The following is a 22,677-nucleotide window of genomic DNA, read 5'->3' on the forward strand; positions in this document are numbered from 1 at the left end:
TCCAAGTCTTTACTTGCTTTTTTAAAAGAGAATTTTATTAAAGTTCTATGAGACTAAGAGACCATTTATTTATTTCTTTTATTGGTTATAGTTAAAAATTATGATGTATTTAATCTTGGATTCTGTCCTGTGTTCACTGAAAAGTTTTGCTTAATATGCATGGGAAAAGATGTTTCCTTTTATGAGTCAAGGCTATTGCTTAATAAATTGTCTTATTGTTTTAAGTGGTCATCCTATCTCAAAGAATGTTTCCAAGATACTGGAACAAATACAGAATGAGATTATTGTTCCATAGAAATGAAAGAATACACGAGCATTTGTCTGCTTAATCAGCCCTATCATTGAAACAGCATCCCTTTGTTCTTGCTTCTTGGCTACAGTGCTAGAGTAGAGCAGGACATGCAGGATTTTCTCAGCTGACCTATAAAGCTGTCAGAGTCCCAGATTTTAAAACTGGAACATAGACAGCCATACAAATATTTTAATAATCTGTGCACACAGCCATTTATATAGGAAGTCTGTTTACCAATCACAAGTGTCCATCCATAAAAGGCTGCGGTTTATTTCTTTTCATAAAATTCTATGGTACTTGAGAAGTATTGTCATAGTGAAGGATATTTCAGTGGAGAACAGGTTTGAATGAAACCTGAGGAAGTTGTGTGTTTAAGAGTCACTCCTACCCCTCTTTCCAGAGCCAGAGAACAAAATTGGGTTGCACTGGGCTCCAGTGTAAACTTGAGGAAAGTGAGGACTTTGTAAGTCTTGGGGGTGGAGGAGAACATCAGCAAAACAACACAGCCCAACAGACAGTAAAAACCTGTTACCATGGATCAGTCCTGAAGCCTATTGACAGTGGAAGAGACTGTAGGAAATAGAACCATCTTTACAGGAATGGTTGTGTTACTCTGGTAAACTTATTAGCATCCCGCCAAGACATCAGGATGGGAAAACATTTCCTCCCAAGATGGGAAAACAATTAGTACCCAGTGCAATTCTGTAGGACTTTTGTGTCCCAGTTTTCAGTGGGTCTGGGACATTACAAATGGACACCTTCAGTAGTTTTAGCTTTGGCTCAGGAGCAGTGAGGCCACTCACCATCTTGATCATTAGTAGAGGGGAGAGGAGAGAATTAATTGTTGGATAATTTTTGCCACTTATATTGGTGCTTGCTTTTTAAAAAAAGTTTTATTTATAATTAATTTTTTAATATAACATTATAAGAAGTTCCTTTCGTGCTAGAGACAGATGATATGCATTAGAATAATAAAACACTGTACTTGAAAAATATTACTTGTGTACTTTAAGGTTTGCTCTTTCATTGTCCACTACTGAGGAGTAGTAGGTGCTACTTGGAATATATTTGAAGTAGATGTAATAATCATTAATTTTTAGGGGTCATAAATGGAAAACCTTAGATGGCACTAGGCAAGGACTTTTTTCCCATAGTTAGACCTATAACATGTATTTGGTTGACTACTGTGAACAATGTAGGATATAAATACCTATTAAGATTGCTTGTATCTATGAAGTGTTTAAACTTAGCAGAATTATTGAAGCATTCCTGCTAGGAAAAGTGCCACAATGTGGTACATTATTATTGCAAATTATGAATGTTTTTTAGAATAAACAAACAAAAGGACTAGCTAATCTTGGCAGAAAATCATTAACTGTGAATGGTATCAATATATGCCAAGGATGTGTTCCAGATCAGGTTACATGAAAGGTTCAGGAAGAGAAGACCCTGACCTGCTTGAGCTGCATGGCTGCAAGGCCTTTTCCATATATTTAATATTTTCTTGCATAAATTAAAGCTTCAGGTTTTCTGTACCAAGTCTTTTGGGTTACTTTATATTAATTCTTCAGAGATTAAGAATATCTGGCAGGAAACATAAAGGGTTGAACCCCACCATATGAACTGCTAGAGAATATAACAATTGGTCAGAGTTAAAGTAGTATCATGTTTGACTTGCCCAGTAATGCTATCCCACAGAAAATTATAACACCATCTTGGGAGTTTCCAGTGTTTATACAGATGTAACATCCAGTTGGTACAATGTTTGTCTTTCTGAATTGAATTCTCAGAGGGTTTAAAATGCACTCTCTATACACTCTATAGTGGCTCTTCTCTCACACGGTGCGGGTGATGAAGGAAAAACTGTTTTGAAGTTTGCTGTGTCACATCAGGGAGATTTCCTAGTTTGCTGTCAGGGAGAATACTAGATTACTAGGTTTTACCTTTTTTTTCATTAAGATGAAAAGGTCAGTCTGGATAGAGCAGTTAATAATGTCATAATGAGCAGTGGCCCAGCCTCTCCCTCACAATGTGATGGATAGTGAGCACTGTAGAAAGCCATGAAAACTAAAAGAGCTGCAATTCTTTTGGCCTCTAGATAAGCCATCTCCAACAGGATTTGCTATAATATGAAAATGAGTGAAGAGATACTGTTAAATGAAGATTTCATTCTTCAATTAATAAGTAATTTCCATTCTGGAGTAGATAATTTATGCCTACTGCCCAGGCAGCAATTGTGATTAATATGCTGCATTAGTTGCCTGAGTAGATAAAATCTCAACAGCTGAAGATCTTGTTTTCATGCAGATAAGCCTAATAGGGAAATCAAAGGAAGATAAAACCTTGAGAATGTGATGTAATGCACAGAGCAAGTTATACCCTGTCAAAACTGTAAAGCCTGAATGAAATGTTATCAGATTTTCCTGTAAGGGAGCTTGGAAGAAAGGGTTATGTATTGGGACACCTCAAGCTCCACACCTGTAACAGGATGGAAATGGAGCTGACCAGTTTTGGCAAATAGAGTGTGATGGCTCATTTCTTTGTTTCCTACATAAGGAGAGCAGTGCTTTTTCTTAAGGAGACCCTCTGTCTCATAGGCAGCATGAGCTAGACACCACCATTGACAGCAAGTGGGGTTTGGAGTCTCAGATTAATTGCAACAACCAAGAGGCTTTTCTTGTTTTCTTCAGTCTGAATCCAGTAAACTAAACTCTGTTAAAAGAATTTTGTATCTCTTAGACTTATAAATTAAATTGCTTTTTGCATTTATTCTGTTAAATTAGAAAAAAATATAACAGTTTTCCTTGGGTCATCTAATTTAACTTCACTTACTACTCAAGTCTCCACACTCTTGTCTTCAGCAGACTATGCTTATTATTAATCTGTTCTCAAGACCATCTCCAAAGTGTCCCAGACACATATTTATCAGTGTAGCAAATCCTTAAATCCTTTTTTTGGTGGGTTTGGTTTGGTTTGGGTTGGGTTTTTTTGCTTTTTTCTTGGTTTTGGGTTTGGGTTTTTTGGGGTTTTTTGTTTGCTTGCTTGCTTGTTTGGTTTTTCTGTTTTAGTCTTCTTCTCACTGTCAAATTCACACTTTCATTTTAAGATGCATAGTAAATCCATATTTGGGTCATACAGAACACTAGGATGAATGGTAATGAACAGTAACTAGAATGGTAATGAGCAGTAACTAGAATGCATGCATGTAATCTGAAAAACTGTTCTCTCATAAATTAATGTTTTGGTCCACAATAGATTTAATCTAAAAAAGTATATTAATGAGAGTTTTATGAAATAGAAGTTTTGGGTTTTTTTCTTTCAGTATATAGAATCTTTAAGGTAGAAAAGATCTCTAAGATCATCAAGTCCAACTCTCAGATATCATGCTGTTGTTTTCTTTATGTACATGAGATGTAGATGATACAGTTAAAGTATTGTTGCTGTGGGAGTCAGTTGTCGAGTAGGATTTTAATTTTTTTCAAAGTTTTGTACTCACTCTTCTACACTTGATTAAAATTAGGATCTTTTTTCCCTCATTTTAACTAGCTTGCACCATTTGGTTAAGCATATGAGCCATTAGTCTTTTCTTTAGTATTTATTTGGTTCTCAGTTATCTGTTTGGAATTGTTCTGAAATATGTGGTAGTAGTATTATTGCAATGTATCTTTGATCAGCTGAATGCCCTTTAAGCTATGTTGTAAGCAAATATTGTGTAGGTTTCTGACATAACTGTGAATATTTTAAGTGCTGGGCTGCCAGGGTGCAAATTGGAATTTGAGAGTTTAATTTTGGTTCATAGAAAGCATATCTCCAGATTTTACCCTTTTTAATGTGTTATGTTAATGCATTGTTTTTAAATGTGAAGTATTTTGTCTTAATGTGGTTATACAGGTTGAGAAATCGTGCAGAAACAAAAAACAGAACAATTGAGTACAGCAAATTTTCACTAGTTATCCTCCCTCTTTTGTAGATATTTGGGCTATTGGCTGCATATTTGCTGAACTATTGACTTCAGAACCTATATTTCACTGTCGCCAGGAGGACATCAAAACAAGTAATCCTTTTCATCACGATCAGCTAGACCGCATTTTCAGTGTAATGGGATTCCCTGCAGGTAATTTATTTTCATTAAAGCAGCAGGCATAATGCTAGTGAGTTGTTTGTTGTTTTTTTTTTTTCCTAAAGGAAATTGCTAGTTGTTTGTATAGGTATGAAGAAACTGTCAGTTTGATGGATTTGGAAATGCTGGCAATTAAAGAACAATAGCACTGGCCAACAAACAGAAAGTCAAACAACTCCTCTAGTTATTTCTTCCTGAGTATTACTTAACCAACACATTCAGAATTGTAAATGTTTTCTCTTTTTTCCACACTACTGAAGATAAAGACTGGGAAGACATAAGGAAGATGCCAGAATATCCAACTCTTCAGAAAGATTTTAGAAGAACAACGTAAGTGATGATCATGTAACAACAGTTCATTGAATGAGGGGGAGGCAGAGATCAGCTCCTATGCTCTGACTTCTTGGGGATTTTGAAGTATTTGGGTTCTAACACTGTGGCAGCTGTCCTGTTTGAATTAGCTGGTTTACATGAATGGTGTTCTCTCCCTCAGCTGCTTGTTAAGAACATGAACTGAGTGGCCTCCTCATTTCTCTGGAAGGATTTGCTATAAGTGTAATTTAATCTATGGCAGGCACAGACAAATGAGCTTCCTTAATCCATTTCTATTACATATTCAAGACAGTGTTGTTCATTTTGTGTGAGAAGAATAGGGAAGCACTGGTATTTTTGACAAGTGGATATGTGGGGGCAGCAATGTATTGGACAGAAATTTCTATTGAAGGTAACATGTTCAATAGATTGAGATTCAAAGCCTGTCCAGGATCTGAGAATTTTCCACTTTCACTGTTTCCTGGTGCTTTGGCTAAATCAGTCAAGTGGTGATAATAGATCAGAGCTGGTAATGAGTCACATGGACTCCTTAAAGTAAGGTAGAGGACATAGATTTGGGAGTTTTGGATTCTGTTTCCAGCTCTGACAAGGATTCATTACACTGGCTTTACACAAAATATGAAGCTTCTTTTTTTTGAAAGTGGCTGTAGATAACCTCTGGAGCTGTGAATTAAAGGCAAGGCACATGGTCATAGGTATTTAGGGCAGTTTTGAGCTTGGGATCTGTAAGGACTATATGGTTTTCTGGAGGTTGGGGAGACAGAATGGTAATCTAACTGCTCTGCCAAGTTCTAACCAGAAACAATAGCTTAAATGTTGAGCTGCGATGAGCTGCTGAATGCTTTCTGTGGCAGAGTTGCTTTGGAAAAATACAGTATCAGCTTCAAGTTGTCTCTGTCATTGTCCTTATCAACAGCTTATCCATATAACATAAAAGTTTCATGGAGATAATCTTTACACAGTTGATAGCACTCTTGCTGGTGAAAAGCACACTTTATGTGTGCAACTGCTAGATGAATATCTGACATGTCTTCTGATAGCAGTTCTTTTTACAGTTTACTTCCTGAGGGTTGGGAGATGTTTCTGTGGTCACTTGATAGAGTTCCGTGTTTTTAATGCACTATTATTTCAGACATGTTTTTCTTTAACCTATTTTTCAGATATGCCAATAGTAGCCTCATAAAATACATGGAGAAACACAAAGTCAAGCCTGACAGCAAAGTTTTTCTTTTGGTAGGTGCAACTTGAAAATTGCTGTGATGACAGGAATGAAATTTCATTTCTGAGGGTAATATCTGTGTCTGTTTTCCTATCTCGTTCTAATGAACACCAATGTTAAAGAAAGCTATTTATCACTAACTGGCCATTTTTGAAATGTGTTTTCTTCATACACAAATTGCTTAAACTGCTGGAATTGAAGATCTGAGAGTCTTCTCTAGTTAAGATCTGCAAGACACTTGTATACCCAGCCTTACCTTTAGGCCTGCTGTGCAAATAAGAGAGTGAGTTTAATATGTGTCTTGATTCTGTGTGGCTTCAGAGACCTAAAGAGCCCCCAAAATCTACAGAGTTTTGTGAAGAAAGGGAAGAGGAAAGGAGAAATTTATTTCCTGTAGTAATTTGGTTTTCTTTTTCTTCCCTCTAACAGTAGTCCACCACTGTTCTGGGGATGATTCCAAACAAAATCCCTAAACATATATTTGCTGGTTGCCTAGTTGAGTCATGCATTGTCAGCCAACACAGGGTTGCTCTGTCTAATACAGCACAATTTCTGGATGTCTCTGTGATGACTTAGTGCTGTCTAAATTTAGGAATGAAGTTCAAAGTGACTTTGCAAATGCTGTGTACAGGGAGCTCTGTAATGAGGCTCTTGGTGCAGCTTGACTTTCAGTGGTCTGTTTTCAGTTACAAATTCAGCATAGCAATCATCTCTCTACATCCTGGCAAAGATTTGCTCTTTGACTCATTAGTTGCTGCTGGATGATGACACAAATAGCTGTGGAAACAGAATAGGTTGGTCCCAAGTAGGTGGAAGGGAAGAATTTCCATAAGAACAGTGCAACTTGAAGAAAAATGAATTAAAATTTCTTAAACTCAACTTACTGGGCACACATTGGAATCACCTGGAGGGTAAGCCTAACTGAAAAGATGACAATTAGAGACATCATTAGTTAGCACATGAATTTCCATGTTTTCCTACCAAAAGTGGAGTCCACCAGAAAACCTGTTTGCTGTCATCTTATTTTACTGATTCTCTAAGGCTGAACACTGAGTTCAGAATCATCTTGGGTGGGTTGGCTGCTTTTCCTAGGGGAAATATTAAGCAGATCTCTGAAGAACAACAAAACCAACCGTACTTTGCCCTTCTTTCTGAACATCGTGACAAAGACTTAGTTCTCTAAGTAACGTAGTTTGTTAGATTTTTCTCACAGCTCAAGGAGTGAATAAGAGTGGCTTAATGATCAGCTACAGAGGCAGAGGCTGATCTCAAATAGGTCAGTCTCCCAAAGCTCTGAATAAGAATGCCCACTAGTATGGGATACCTTCCTGATATCTCATTGCTGTACATTGGAGGTACATATATTGTGAAGCAGACTCCTTAAAACTCCTTGTTCATATCCAAGGTAGTTATTTTTATGAGATGATCTCCATCTTGCAGGGTGACCTCTGAAGATGTTTGCTTTGTAGCAGTCATTGATTGTGACTGTGCTAATGAGTACAGGAAGTGTGGTTCATGGGGAACAGATGGCATCAAGTAGATCAGTGCAGGATAGCAAGTGACTCTTGACAAAGAGAATGATATTATGCCATTCTGCTGATTGACATTGAATGATAATGTCTACATGAAGGGCAGAATGTTTTCCATTCAAGAAGATGCATCTGTTCTTGCTGTCCTGGAAAAGTTACAAGCATAGTATTCATAGCTGTCATGTCAGGCCAGTGGAGCCTAAGAGCTTGAGACCTGATGGGAAGTATGAGATTTTGATGAAATCTAGTCTCATTGGTTTTGTTTCCTATGTTGTCTTAGCACCTGCTGCCCTAAAAACAAACTGTCTCCAGACTTTTTTTAAATTCATTTTCCCAGAAGCTATAGATAATCAGATTTTCTCAAAGTTGGTTCACAGTAGCATCAGCAATAGGCAGATTATCTTGCTGGGAGTGATATTGTGTGTGGTATTACTTGGAATGGGCTAGCTGATTGTATCCTCTGGAGTGAAGCAGGAATGCTAAGGGAAGGAGTCCAGGGGGCAGAGGCTGATGCCCTGTGCTCTTCTGTCAACGATGACATCTGGTGACAGGAGTGACCTTGTACAGATTATGCATTTTTGTCTCTACAAGTCACTGTTGAGGAACTTGGAAATTTGTATAACCTGTAATGGAGCCAGCTCTAGCTGACAAAAACTTTTCATGTAGGGAAAGGTGATTTGAAGTAAAGATACTGAGTACCAAACTCTTGTCTGTATTGTATTGTGTGAGGTCACTATGTAGAGAGCTAACATGTCATTAGATGCACAGAAAATGTAAGGTTAAGAGTTATCTGACCACACAAAAATACAGTAAATAAGTGCCCATTCAAACCCTCCAGGTGTATACAATGCAGGAATAACTTGAGTTGTATCTCTAGGCAAGCAGCAGAAACCCATTTAGGAGCTAGTTGCAAATGAACTGATGGGTGGAGAGACAGCCCAAATGGCTCTGTTTTGCTGTGTCTTTTGAGGTTTGTGGCCCATAAAGTATATGAATAAGTGTTGGGAAGGAAATGGCATAAGTACAGAGAGTTTTGAGACCTAATCTATCAAGTAGGGTTAATTTCAACTATTGAAAAATTCCTTGTGTTTCCTTTCTTGAGGAGGGTGAGTGCTTTTACTGAGGCTGTTTACTGTCACATCTATATATAGAATATAGAATTGTATGTCAGGTTTTTAATTTATTGGAATAAAAAGCCCCAAATACTCATGCCAAAATCACATTCTTTTGTTGAATATCCAGGCAGTTTTTGTTGGAGACCTGAAAGAGAGTTTGAGCTGAGATGTCCTTTACAGAAGGAAATTTATTTTCACTACTGGCTTGAATTGAAAGAGTATTGTGTGAGAGCAGGATGCTGTATAATGTGAGCACCCAAATTTCCTGCTGTAAGTTTATCAGAATGTGATAAATAAGTAACTATTTTAAATGATATGATATGTCCATAATTCCTATTTTATACTACTAATATATTATAATCCTCTTTCATAGCCTGCTGCGGTCAGAACAATTCTAGCTAATAAATTTGTGCTTGTTTTCCCCCTAGCAAGGAAGAAAGGTTACTAGGAAGGGTCTGTTCCTTCTCATTTTTTTACCAATTAGAGTGGGTTTGGGAGCTGCATGAGTAGCAGAGTGCTCTGATTCTGGAATGTTGCCAGTGCAAGAAATGAAGATTTATTGTTTCCCTCCCTAAAGCTATCAGTCATGTTCAGTCCATTCTAACACTTTTTTCCTTTTGTGTCAGCAGTGTAGAACAGTATAAAAGCCATACATGTACCACAACAAAAAGCTATTATTTAGAAAGAATGTTTTATCAACCTGTAATAGCTGAATTTAGCATTGCTTTAGTGCAGTGGTTCAGCCTGAGCAATTAATACTGCTACACTTAACTGTTTATTACGTGAGAAGTGCTTCACAACCACAGTACTTTGATGGATGTGCATTGCAGTTCTTGGGAACTTCACTGAACAAGCAATGCTAACTTAGGCTTGTCTGGACAAGCCAGAAATAGTTTAGTAATCCACGATCCAAGACATACAAGTCATAGTTTGAAAAATGATAGTTTGATAAGCTTTTTGCTATTTTTATTGTTATGCTTTGCAGCTTCAGAAGCTTCTTACTATGGACCCTACAAAGAGAATTACCTCAGAGCAGGCTTTGCAGGACCCCTACTTTCAAGAGGATCCTCTGCCTACATCAGAGTATGTATTTGCTCTTCTATGAACATCTGGGGTGACTCCTTTCTGCTATATGCTAGTCCCTGGAATGACATGACAGCTGAAAAATTCACATATATACCTACCTATGTACACAAGAAGTAACAGCTCAGCCATGCTCAGTAAAAACTACAAGTGTAGTACAGAAGTGTCTGTATGTACTGGTGTCAGAACTGAGTGGTCATGAAAAATAACCCAGTACCACAGTAGTGTTGTAATTCTGAACACACTACCAACGCCAGAGTTACAACATTACTGCAGCATTTAGTGAATCAATCTCTGCCTCACACAGCCTCACAGAGCACTGGTCTCCATTGCCTGGTTGACTGTGCCTCTCCCTAGCAGTGGGACAGTTCTCTCACCTACAGCCCATTCCCATGCCCTCTTTTCACAGGGTAACAGTATAAGAAAAGTGAAGAGATAAATGACTGTCTAAAATCCCACAAATCCCTTGTTCAGAAGGCTTGAGAGAATATTTTGTTGTCATGAAAAGTTCAGATGACATACTCAGTTCCAGCTGGCAGACTTTGTCAGTTTCTCTTCCCAGTTTTCAGAAGCATGGTGGTGCATGGCGTTATGATCTGTATGAACTTGATGCAGGTAGACTTCTACCTTTGCTTTCACTGTTTCCTCAACTAGCAGGCAACACCAAAAGGAAGGAACAGTCACTGGAATAAAAAAGGAGTCTCGTTGATACTAGTTGGGGTTTTAAAACTTCTTTTTCTGTTTGAAAAAATGAAACACTATGTAGCAAGTTTAAGAACTGTTTACACCCTTTTAAAGACCACGTCATGTTGATTGTGTTCTGAATGTTGGCACAGAAATGTAAGAAACTGATACTGGTCAAGATCTACCAGTAATTTTCTGCTTAGTGTTTATCTGATGCTATCCTGTGGAGAACTGTAGCTCCCTGTGGATTACAGGATAACATTATGGTAAGGTCTCTGCCATAAACATTAAGGAATGTTCCAAATTCCATTGGTCAGATGAATTTTAAAGTGATTTTTTTTCCTAAACAAGACCTGAGAAGCTTAGGGAAAGTAACTCTGCAGTTGTGATTGGCAAACATATTGAAGCCTGTTGTAAGCCAAGGCAGGCTCATAAGACACTAATACTCTTTGGATCAGTCCCTTCATTCAGTGAGCCATGCATGTTCCAACTGGGTGTTGTGGAACCTCTGACACTGTGGTTGTTCATTTTACCATCTGGATCAACAAGTGGTCGTTCTGGCATTTGGACATGTTCAACCATGCCATGATTTCTAAATGACAGCCCTGTGCCAACAGCAAAGAGATCTGACATTACAATCAACACCTACTTTGGGTGCTCACACTGCCACTCATTTGTGGAAACAAGATTTGTCAAATACAAGAAATGAAGTTGTGTTGTACGCACTTGTTCTTAACACAGTATTAAGTAAATGTATGCCATGTGTACATATTTGTGGAGTGTTTACTGTGTTTCAGTGTGTTTGCTGGCTGCCAGATTCCATATCCGAAAAGAGAATTCCTCAATGAAGATGAACCTGAAGAGAAAGGGGATAAGGTATAGTAAACTTCTTGTTTGGCTGGGGCTTTTTTACTTTCAAGTATGCAATAAGAAAGCATCATGGTTCCAAATGAAAACTAATGAAACATGAAGAGTTAACCAAAAATGAAACATGAAGAATTAACAAAAATGTGTTTCCCAGGCAAAGCTCTATTAAAACGGCTTCTCAGACAGCTGAAGAGTTTCAGATGCCTCGGGGTGTCTCAGGTAGTATCACCAGCACGGTTTGCTCTGACCTGTGGGGAATGAGCTGGATGGGCTGTTGGTCAGCTGCAGCCTGCTCTCAGTTGCTGTGTTCCAAGAAGACCTTGCTGCCTCCTGCAGCATCACATGAAGAAAATACGTTGTGAGCACATGAAAAGAATGGCATTTTCATTGTATGACTGGCATCCATCCAGCCATTTGAATGTAGATGGCTGTCAGGGTCTCAAATTAATAGTGGCAGCCTGCTTCTGGCACTACATCAGAACATTTCATCCATCTGCATGCAGTTTCCTGACCGTGTTCTAAGGGCCCTCAGACAAAGGAGTAATAAGGATTCTGAACTGTTCTGGTAGCAACAATCTGCTCTGAATATTCTCTTTTCCATAGCCCCATAGACATGAGCGAGAACTTGTTTGTGTGCATAATAAATTCTGGGGTGTTTGCAACATAATCTGCTCTGCTTGGTGCATGTAGCTCAGCTGTGCTGTGTGACCACAGCCATTGTCCCATAGTGCTGGGAAGGCTGGACAATGGTGCCACAGTGTAGGAAACAGCGTGTTATTTTCAGGGAACAGGGTACAATGAGGCACCAACAGTGATGTATAGCTAACCAAATGTGAAGAGAACAGTCTTGAACTGTAGTTATCTGAGAACTATGTGAGAAGGGCCGTTGTCTTTCAGAGAAACCATTTGAGGACATGAATAATCTGTTTTCAATTTTCTGCGTAGTGTGACTAGCTGAGTTTAAACCTGTATTTTGTTTTCAACACCGATATTGCAGATTCTTCTTTACTGGGAACAAGTGTTAGTATCCATGATTTTTGTGTCCAGATGTTTTTTTCCAGAGGAGGAAACAGACCCCTGAACAAAAATAAAATTAAATTCATGATACTAATTTTATTGTAATTTAGTTACTAGTTTTGCTTCAACTCTCACAGCCTCAAAAAAACAAAAGAAACCTTATGAATTAAAATTACTCTGGCTTTTTTATATTTAAGTCAGTGTACTTGAAAGGAAATATCTGTCTTTTCCCTGGGAATGTTGCAGGGGTGATGACAATGGCATGTTTATATTTAAACAGCCAATATATAAATGATCTTTGAGATTGTTGAGGACAGTCAGGTATTTATATGCAGTCCAAATCAAACTTTTTCTTAAACCATTTAGGTAGTACAAGTCCCACATTACTCATTGAATGTAGAAATGTAGATTACTCAGTGTAGAAAATGTGGAGGTAAAGGCTATTCTGAAAGTTGAATCTGTTCCATGTTTTGTTGCTTTATGATGTTATTGTAAATGAAAGGTTTTATTTTTTTCGACTGGTTTGTTACTGGTTTGTTTTTAAAACTGAAAATATCTGTACAATCATTTGGAAACCTGGAGAAGTTGTCTCTGTTTATTTGGAACTTTTATCTGAATTAAATAACATTTAGCATAAGCATCCATTCTTCAAAATGGTTAATTGTTGGTTAGCAAGACTAAAATGAGGATTTGTGAAACAAACTGAATTTTTTTTTTTATCATTTGAATTCTGTTAGGCAAGTTTCTGCTAGGTTTGTTTCTAGGTAGGACGGAAATTTCATTTTGGTAATTTATGCCTGAGAGGTGACATATGACAATGAGTTGCTAAGTGTAGACCTTTCATGAGTTTAGTCATTTAGGAACTGCCATGAACCAGACTGACCTGAGGATAAGGTTGTTGCTTGTCAAAAAAGCCATTTTTTGTGCAGTTAGGTGGTGCAGCCAGGCCTCAGCTGGAGACTGACAGGGCAGGTCAGTCTCTAGCCAGGCAGTAGCAGTAGTAGTTCCACACAAGAGCAAATTCCAGCTAGTCAACTAAATTTTGTGCTAAAATCTGAAGCACAAAACCTGGGACCTACAACAAGCTCTTGCCTTTAATTGTGAGTCCCTTCAATATCTGTTTACACACTAAAAAATTGAAGTTTTTTAGCTCATACAATTATCAAAAACAGGGCACCCCTGACTCAGGGAATTATTGGCATCTGACTCCATTGATTCAGAAGGCTGAACAATTGCTTTATTAAACTATATTATATTACATTATACTATACTATAACTATACTACAAAGAATACTAAAGAATACTAAAGAAAACTTGTGACTGTCTTGGGACAGCCAGGATGCAGCTTTGAGCCAATTGGCCAAGGAAACAAAACAATCCTCAGCCAAATCCAATTGACAAATCACTTCAGGTAAACAATCTCCCCAAAACATTCCACATGTGCAAAACAACAGGAGCAGCAAGTAGAGATAAGAATTGTTTCTCTTCTTCTCTCTGTGCTTCTCCAGGAAAAAGCCCTGAGAGAGAAAATTGTCTCTCTCTGTTCAGAGAATGTGAATGCCACACCCAATAGTAACTAACTTACTTGCATCCAAACACTCCTATGAATACACAAATTTCAGAATTGTAACACAAATATACCTTAGTTATTGGTGTTTTGTTTGCGTAAGTGAAGCTAAAACCATTATTAAAAATAAATTGCTTCTTGATAGCTTTTTTTTTACAAGCTAGTTTCATTAACTTTTTAGATTACTGAGGTCTAAATCTCCCAGGAAGTAGAAGTGGAGTGAGGTGGGATTTAAAGACTGCATGCAGGAGGATACAGTATAGGTTCTGCTAAATGTGAAATGGAATTTCAGGCCATCTCTTAAGTCCTTGAAGATGCAGGTCTTCTTTATAGTCTTAAATGAACACATCATTGCAAATTTTGTTGGAATGTATCTTGGGAGACTATTGTGATGAATGGCATAGATGCAGATCTTTTATGTCATTTATCTGAGGTAACTAAAAGCCTCAAGGTGAAGGGGACATTAAGAATTTTCTGCTAGTGGCAACTGGCTGTCATATCTTCTGAGAAACTAATAAAGTAAGGTTTTAATTAAAAGGCTGCCATACTAAAACTTTGGTCATTATATAAGCAGATATTCTACAGAAGAAAACCCCAAACCTATCCTGGAAGGTTCCCTACAGTATGTTTGGGGAAAGATAGCAAGGTTTTTTAATTCAATCCATGTCAGTTGAAGGTTTTTGTCATGATGAGCAAGTGACATCTTTCCCAGAACTGCAACCATAGAGGACAGAGTTGCACTCAGTTCATTTTCTGACCTTCCCTCCACTTTCTCAAATACTCCTTTTAGTCTGTAGCCTTCTGAAGCCAGAAGAGCTGTCAATATCTTTTGTTCTTGTGTTTTTCCTCTCAACCTTTTTTTCCCTTCTGTGACACTCTTCTCTGTTTATTTTCCTTCTAGGAACCAGTGTCATCTTAATTATCTGGCTTCTCTTCCTTTGCTAGTCTCCTCCTTCCCTTGCCAGATTCTTCTTTCAGTGGTTTCCTCCTCTTTTGTCTTCAAAATTTCTGGTTTATTTTCACTTTTCTGCTATTTCAGTAAGATTTTCTGACCGTATATGTTGTGCACTTTGTTGGGCCCTCTTCCCAGTACAGCACTCTTTACAAGGTGCTTTGATTTATTTCATTAGGTGATTACTGCTTTATAAAAGGTTCCTTTTATCCTCTTTGAGCACATGGTGTCTTGGTTTGAAAAAGACAAATGTCCTCTAATAGAGGCAGGGGCCTTCCTTGAAATGGAAAATGTAAACTCCCTCTCTCTGAATTATTATAATTGAGATTTTTGAAATTAAGAGGCTCTCAGGCAAAGATATGGGAATAGGAATAACAGTTCTTTACTAGGAAAAATAAAAGTACAAATGCAATAGTGCAAACAAAAAAACCCCAACACTGACAGAGTTAGAATATGACCTGACACCCTGTTGGTCAGGGTGTTGGTAGCAGTCTGACTAAATGGTGGCTGCGGCTCTCTTGCAGTGACAGGTGTGGTTCTGCTGAAACAGTGATCCTGTAGAAGGGTGTAGTTTTCCTCTGAACATTCAGTGGTAGTGTAGATGGGCCTGATCTTCCTCTGGGAATCCAGTGGAGAAGAAAGCTGCTCCTCTTGGAATCCAGTGGAAAAGGCTGCCTATGGTGTTCCAAATCACAGATTATATCCAGGTAGGAATGCTTGGCTCCTCCCCCTGTGCGGGGCATCTCACAATGGGATGATGTAATTTCATCAGTGAGGCTCAATGGCCCATTGACAGCAGATGTCTCCCCAGAGGGGAGGATTGGTTGTGAAAGAGATAAAGAAAAACTGCACAATTAACAGAAGATAACTGCCCCACCTCTAGCAGATGATAACAGAATATACAACTCCACCCACATCTTGCAACCCAGGACACCTAGGTAGCTGTAAGAGGCATTTGACTGTCCTTCCAGTTTAAGTCCTGCTTGTTTCATTAAAAAAAGCAAAATGATCACAAGTGGGACACCCCACAGGTGTGCAGGTCTGTACTGGGGGTGAACTTCTCCCAGCACTCAGCCTTGCTGTGTTTTCCCATCACATGATGGGGCAGGGGGTCTGCCTCCCCCTCGGTGCCAGGGGGTTGGCAGCTCCATGAAGCTCACAGCAAGTGACCGTGTTGTGTGGCTTCTTCCCTCAGAATCAGCAGCAGCAGAATCAGCATCAGCAGCAAGCAGCACCTCAGCAGCAGGCGCAGGCGGTGCCGCAGCAGCCGCAGCCGCAGCAGCAGAGCAGCAGCCAGACCAACGGGACGGCGACGGGCGCCGGCGCGGCCACGGGGGGCGCGGGCGCAGGGCTCCAGCACAGCCAGGACTCCGGCCTCAGCCAGGTGCCTCCCAACAAGAAACCACGCATAGGGCCTTCAGGCGCTAACTCAGGCGGGCCTGTCATGCCTTCAGATTATCAGGTACCTCTGGAAATGTTGCTGCTTCTGATGCTGTAGGGCTGAGGGCCAAAACGTCATTTTCACCACTTCCCAGCTGCAAGAACAGATAGCGTTTTAATGAACTTTTGATGTAACCTGAGGCATGCTGAGGTTTTGTTCTGTGATTAGTAATTTTCAATAGAATACCAGTTTGAGTTGTACTGCACCCTGTAAAGTGTTGAGGACTAGTCCACTCCTGGAATCACCCAAATATTTGCTTAACTTTATATTTTAGAGTAATCTTGCTGAAGCCAGTGGATGTAAATGCTGCATTGCATCAAGTTCAGTATACTTGAGTCTTGGCAATATTAAATCCCATGTGAGGCACAGATGTGAGACAATCCTGAGAAGAAGGAACAAAGTTTGAACCAGGCTCTCCCGTTTCATTCTTCCTATTGTCACATGTATGAAGTGGTTCTGTAGTTTATTCTGGTATCTTTCTAAGACTACTTCTAATGTTAAAGAAAAAAAAAATGCATGTAAGCACAGGAATGACAATTTGGTTCAGTTCATCCATTTGATTCATGCCAGACTAGGGCACAAAGACATGCACTGTTTCTAATGTGACCAAAGTAGAACAGATTTCATGTTTTCTGGTACAGTAGCATTAATTAGGAAAGCACTGTCACTGAATATTTTTTGAATTAGCATATTTGTCTTTGATTACTAGAATTATATTTTCCACTGAAAAAGTTACTTACATTAAATATAGAAAGCATTGAACTTTCCAGTATCTTCAGTACTTCAAGGTTTATACTTGCTGGAGCAGTAATTAGTTGAAAGAAAAAAAAAAGTTAGATATTAAGGGTAAATTTTAAATTATGCTAGGGATTCTGTTGGCTCCTAGCCTCCAAGAGGGTCCTGCTTTGGAGAATGGTCTTTTCAGGCTGCTTTAAAGTTAAAATAAGTAGGGTTTAAGACACCAGCTCTACAGTTGTCTTGACTTAGCCCTCCAGATCTTCTCCACAGACAATTGATTACTCAGTGCCAGACATATTTCTCCCATTTTTGTTTAACTCCTTTAGTTACAAATTGTCATGAAGGCATTGAGGGCAATTTAAGGGGAAAGACAACTAGGTTTCTTTTTTGAAAAGTTCCAGACAGGCTTGAGGCCTGGACAGGTCAGTACATCTGTCTGACTGCACAGTATTTATGGCTGGTCTGGTTTGGTCTTTACTTTGAGGACTGGTGTGCTGCATTTGATGATATCCATCATAGAATTCTTATCCAGTTCTCTGAATTGTTGGCAAACTTCCCTCTTACAAGTTGCTAGTAGTCTAAATATTCTTTTTTTCAGATTTTTTTTGCCCTCTGTGACGCTTTCCTTCTAAACTGTAACAGCACAGGCTTCAAAATCATCATCTGTATGTTTCTTTTACGTCATGCACTAAATTGTATGGGCTGATTATCCATTTTTACACTTGTGTTTGGCTATCTGCCTTTAACTTCTAGCTGACTATCTTCTGTTCCAGAAAGGAATGTCTGCAATTTGTCCAAGTCTGACTTTATTAAAAACTAGTTCTCCTATGTGAAACAAAAATAAGCATGGGCAAGTTAAAGCATTCTTCTAGTCTTAAGGCAGTAATTTTACTCCATTTTATCTTATTTGGAAGATTCTCTTTGCTTTGAGTTTCATTTAGCTTGTGGTCTGAAGTCTCTGTTGAAGTTTTTTTTGTCATTCACCAACCTCAGTATCTGTTGCTTCCACCAATGACAGTGCAAAGCTCTTTGTTGAATTTTACTGAGCCTTCCTTATGTGACCTCGGGTATTTTGCTTGCCATGGTGAGCTGGTGCTTTTCATCCAGAAAGAGCACCTGTAAAATCATAGAATTTATCACAATTCTTTTTTTTCCATTAGAAATTGAAAAACTTCCTAGAATTTTGAGAAAAATTTCATGTTTCAGACACTGTGTAACACAACCAGCCTTATCATGGGATTGTGGTGGGGTTTGCCTTGCTGGACAGTCTCCTGTCCATTGAGCAGTACTTCTCATGCCAAGTGATTTTGCATCTTGCATTATTGGGCAGCTCACAATTAATTCTGGATGGGAAATGGTTATGATAATGAAAGGGCAAATTCAGCAGGCTGGAGACTGCAAGATCCACAAATTTGTCTTGCTGAGGTTGGAGTCCACTAAGCTGACAGTCCCAAACTGTGGAGGGGAAAAAAAAATACTCAGAAAAATGAATGTTAGGTTATGTACATACCCATACCCATTTTTAAGCAGTTGTCCTTGTTTGCAGTAGTTAGGTAGCAGGTTAAAAGACTCACTTAATATTCTATTATTTAATCTTAATGGACAATTTTTCATTTAGATAAATTGAGTAGTAGTCATGGTTGCCTTTTTCTCAGAAAAGAATAAAATGTTTATAACACTTAGTATTGCCTATCTTGGGACAGATGTTTGTAGCCTTAGCATTAACAGCATTTGAATTAATAGCATTTACAATAATGATAGATATAAGTTTAAGGAACAGATGAATTTTGAAAGGGAGTCTGCTCTCTTTGTCTCTTGTGTATTTTTTCTTTAGAAAATGGGTGTGTACATGCTGTACTTTTAGGTGTCTCCAAGGGTTCTTGTAGATTTTGTGTCCTGTTTTAAAGCTGATTGCAGATCAGAATGATGAGTAGGCTTTTATGGGACCCTAAAAAGTAGCACTATTTAGTCAGTTTCCCCAACAATCATATTTTAATGAGCACCAGAGAGGTTAAAAATTTCCTGAGCTGCACGGTCCTAGCAGGCTGGACCTGTGATGATCATTCCTTTGATCCCTCTCTTTTTTTCCTGCAGCACTCCAGCTCGCGCCTGAGTTACCAAAGCAACATTCAGGGATCTTCTCAGTCCCAGAGTACAATGGGCTATTCCACATCATCTCAGCAGAGCTCTCAGTATCACCAATCTCATCAGTCTCACAGGTACTGAGGGGCCTGCCAGGCTGCACTCAGAAAGGAATGGACTAGAAGCCAGAAGACTCCAGCAATATGAAGTTCATAATGATGAGAAGACCAAAAATACAAACTATGATGCAGAATTAAAATTCATGATGATAAAAGGAAAACTTCACTCACTGAAGACTTCCCCCATCCCTTCCCCATCCCTTTATTGCCATAAAGGAGATTCTTGTGAAGTTTTCCTTCCTTCCTGCCCTTGCATGTGCTCCATTGTGGTTACTCTAATGAACCCTTCTGATCTGAACCCAGCACTTAACTTCTTTAACCTTTGGAATTTTGAAGGATTCCTGGTGCACCTTCCTTATGCTGTAGTGATTGCCATAAATCTGTCTTTTCAATCTCTTTGATGGGATTTTAAAGTTTTAAAATCTTGAACTCCCAGGCTTTCAAGCTTGTATATAGTTAGTTTTATACTAGGCAAACCAGTTTAGCTATACAGGTATATTGCACCTTTTTAAAGCACTATGTTATTTTCACAGGATATTACTGTTTTGCTCATGGATGTCAAGAACAGCAAAATTTTACTGTTCCAGAGTATTTTACTATTCTGTTTTTATTAGTCTAGTTTTCAGGCAAAGTATTAAAAATAAAAAATTTTAAAAATTAATAAAATGAAAAAAGAAAAATGAAAAAAGAAAAAAAAACCCCACCCAAGTCTCTGCAGCGACAGATATGCTTCATGCTACTGGACTGAACGCCAAACAGAAGATTGCTGATATTTCTTAACTCATTCACATTGAATTCTTGAAATCACAGTGATCATGCTCTGACTAGTTTTAAATTAAGCATTACTTTAAATGAAACCAGGACAGGCACATGAAAAGGAGATGCTTTCAGGATCTGTTGGAACAGAAGAATGGAATGTCTTCCCAGGCTGGACACCAAAATAGTCAGGAAAAAGTATTTACTGCCCTCAAGCCTCAGTAGGAATGTGGATGGGCTTTTTCTGTATTTCTGCAAAGTAGCTTATTAATGTGTGTGAGAGTTCTATAAATTTTAGCTTTCTTTCACATTCCTGAGTCAGTTCTCAAAATTTAAAGGTGACAGAAGTACTAAGACTTGCAAAAACAACTGCATTTAATCATTTTATGTTGGAATTTATAATTAAGAGAAATTATTGTGCAGTTTGAAAAGCATGTTGAAAATTGTTCTTTTTTCTTGTTTATAATGCATATTCTGTGTCCCTCGCATTGCTGTGATTAACCAGATTAGTTACACCAGATGCGCTTGATTGCACTGAAATGTTTCTTTTTCCCTAGAGCAAACATGTTTTGATTGTGCCTAAGGGACTGTAAGTGGATGGGTAGCTGGCAGAAAATCCCTAGTAATTAAGCAAGAGTTCAGAAGCATAATCAGAGGATTATTGTCCAACTTCTGGAACCACAGTTATTCAGAGAGACACAATATGTAATTTGGGACAGCTTCGTTTTTGCTTCAGCCTTCAGAAATAAGGCTGGCTCTCGTGGCAGAAAACCTGGAGGAATGCATTTAGAGAGCTACTGGCAGTGTAACATCAGAGAGCTTCTGCAGCTGGTGTCCAGAGAAGAGGTGACAGGAGTTCAGGTGTAAATGGTCAGTGGTAACAGGTTTTTATACTGCAGAGTGTTCTCTTCCCTGTCCTGTGCCCACACACAAAAAAGGTGTACCTGTGCACATTCACACTGAAGTTGTGATCAGATGTAGCAGGATGAGTAAATCTGTTTGCTCTGAGGAGAATGCTTTTCATCACATATATGTTCTACTGGTTTGATCTCCCAGTCGTGTTTAGTGCCCCCTTCCTCCTCAAACTTGTGCTTTTTTCCTGCTTTGTGTGAGAAGTTGGCTTGCTTTGGCAATACCTACCATCATGTGATTTTGACAACACCCAGCTGCTACAGAAAAGCAGCTAAAACCTGCTTTTGTCATCAAATGGATAAGAAGGTGGTGAAAAACTAAATGAAGCAATGGAAGGGAAAAATTCTTTCTGGGGAAAAATAATCTCCCAAAGGATACTTTCAGTGTATAACCCTTGAAATGCTACATTTTACTGTAGTGCTCTGAAAGGACAGGTTTTAATTGTTCCTTTATTTCAGTGACTGTGGGGTGACATTCTTTCTGTCTTCCCCCTTACTGATGTTAAGATGAGGTACTTTTGATCAAATGGGTATTTGGCCAATGCTTCTTTTATGCTTCTGCGATTTGAATGTCACATTTCCGGAAATTAACTTATGGCAGAGTAATTTTTGTCCCCTCGTGTTCTTTTCATCCTTCTGTTCTCTCAAAATTATTTTGTCTTTTCTACTACAATTATCTAACATTTCTTTTCCCTGCTGTGACCTGCAGCTAATCATCAAAATTCATACAAGATCAGGAGGTGGCAGGGGACCATTGGTTAATTAAGGTGGGCTCTTGTGCCAATAAGGCAAAATCATGGTGTAGATTAATCTGTATGTAGAGTGTGGAACTTCACAGCAATGTAAGGTACTTTAATTGACTGAACTTCCAGCTTCTAGAGTGACTGCCACAACCTCTCTCAGCTGCATTTCCATTTCTTGTCCTGGTTGGGTTGATAGATGACCACATGCTGCTCCTCTCTAGCTTTTATGCGCACAGGTGAAACTGAGCTGTCTTCCTCTGTTCCTCCAAAATTCACAGCCAGGAGGAGAGGGAATAAAAGCAACAGCACTGGCTGCAAAATGTAGGCTCTGCACACTCTTGTAGTTTCTTCACTGGGGTGAAATAATTTGCCTTTTCTTGGGAGCTTGATGCATGCTGCCAGGGTTGGTAGCAGTCATATTGGAAGAAGCCTTGCTGCCTAGGGGTTATCCCATGAGGTAAAATCTCTCCGCTTTCAGAAGTGAATTGTGCAGTTTGTCGTGGGAAACCAGGACCATGTCATTTTTATGGGTTTCTTTTTTGCCTGTGCAGTTTCTTTATTATTCGGCTCTGTCTCTGCCCATAATCTATAGACCCTCAGCAAAGTGTTTCACACCTGTACTGAGAGGCACAGAGCTGTCTTCTCCATCCTGGTGGGAGAACAGGCTGCTGAGCACAGCTTTTCATGTTGTGGCTCAGAGGAAACAAACACATGGGAAATTAATGGGATGAGCAGCCTGGTCCACGTTGGTGAAGTTTATGTAGCACAAACTGCACAATGAAGGAAAAATATAGGGAAAGCTGCGATTCCTGCACTGTATCTGTGACACTGTATCTGGGGAGGGGGAGGGAAGTGCATTCGTAGCGGGAGGGGTGGCGGGAAGCTAGAAGTGTTCAAATATGTATGATATTTTATATAAACATAATAAGCTTAGTTCCCCTTCATAATCTTCAGGAATGGTACTTTAACACCATTAAGTAAAGAATTGTTTTAGGATTAAATAAATGTATTGTACATAAGGCCATACGTAATCTTCTAAAAATGTCGCCAGACAGGAGCGATGTGTATTACAATATGAAAAAAGTCCTTAATGCACTGTTATCTCCTAA

The 22,677-nt window shown here is 38.9% G+C and overlaps 1 protein-coding gene across 1 annotated transcript in view; it reads left to right on the top strand.

Moving 5' to 3' along the window:
• The window catches only part of CDK19 (cyclin dependent kinase 19), a 121,866-nt gene extending 99,459 nt beyond the window's left edge, over window positions 1–22,407 (top strand). Inside the window, exons 7-13 of the mRNA XM_059467871.1 lie at window positions 4,263–4,406; window positions 4,673–4,742; window positions 5,906–5,978; window positions 9,594–9,691; window positions 11,173–11,251; window positions 15,974–16,240; window positions 19,052–22,407. Coding sequence (XP_059323854.1) covers window positions 4,263–4,406; window positions 4,673–4,742; window positions 5,906–5,978; window positions 9,594–9,691; window positions 11,173–11,251; window positions 15,974–16,240; window positions 19,052–19,183 — 863 coding nt within the window. The 3' untranslated portion in view covers window positions 19,184–22,407. The remainder of the gene's footprint in view (window positions 1–4,262; window positions 4,407–4,672; window positions 4,743–5,905; window positions 5,979–9,593; window positions 9,692–11,172; window positions 11,252–15,973; window positions 16,241–19,051) is intronic.
• Window positions 22,408–22,677: the final 270 nt, after the last annotated feature.

The sequence above is a fragment of the Ammospiza nelsoni genome, chromosome 3 (genome assembly GCF_027579445.1).
Source record: "Ammospiza nelsoni isolate bAmmNel1 chromosome 3, bAmmNel1.pri, whole genome shotgun sequence".
Lineage (NCBI taxonomy): Eukaryota > Metazoa > Chordata > Aves > Passeriformes > Passerellidae > Ammospiza > Ammospiza nelsoni.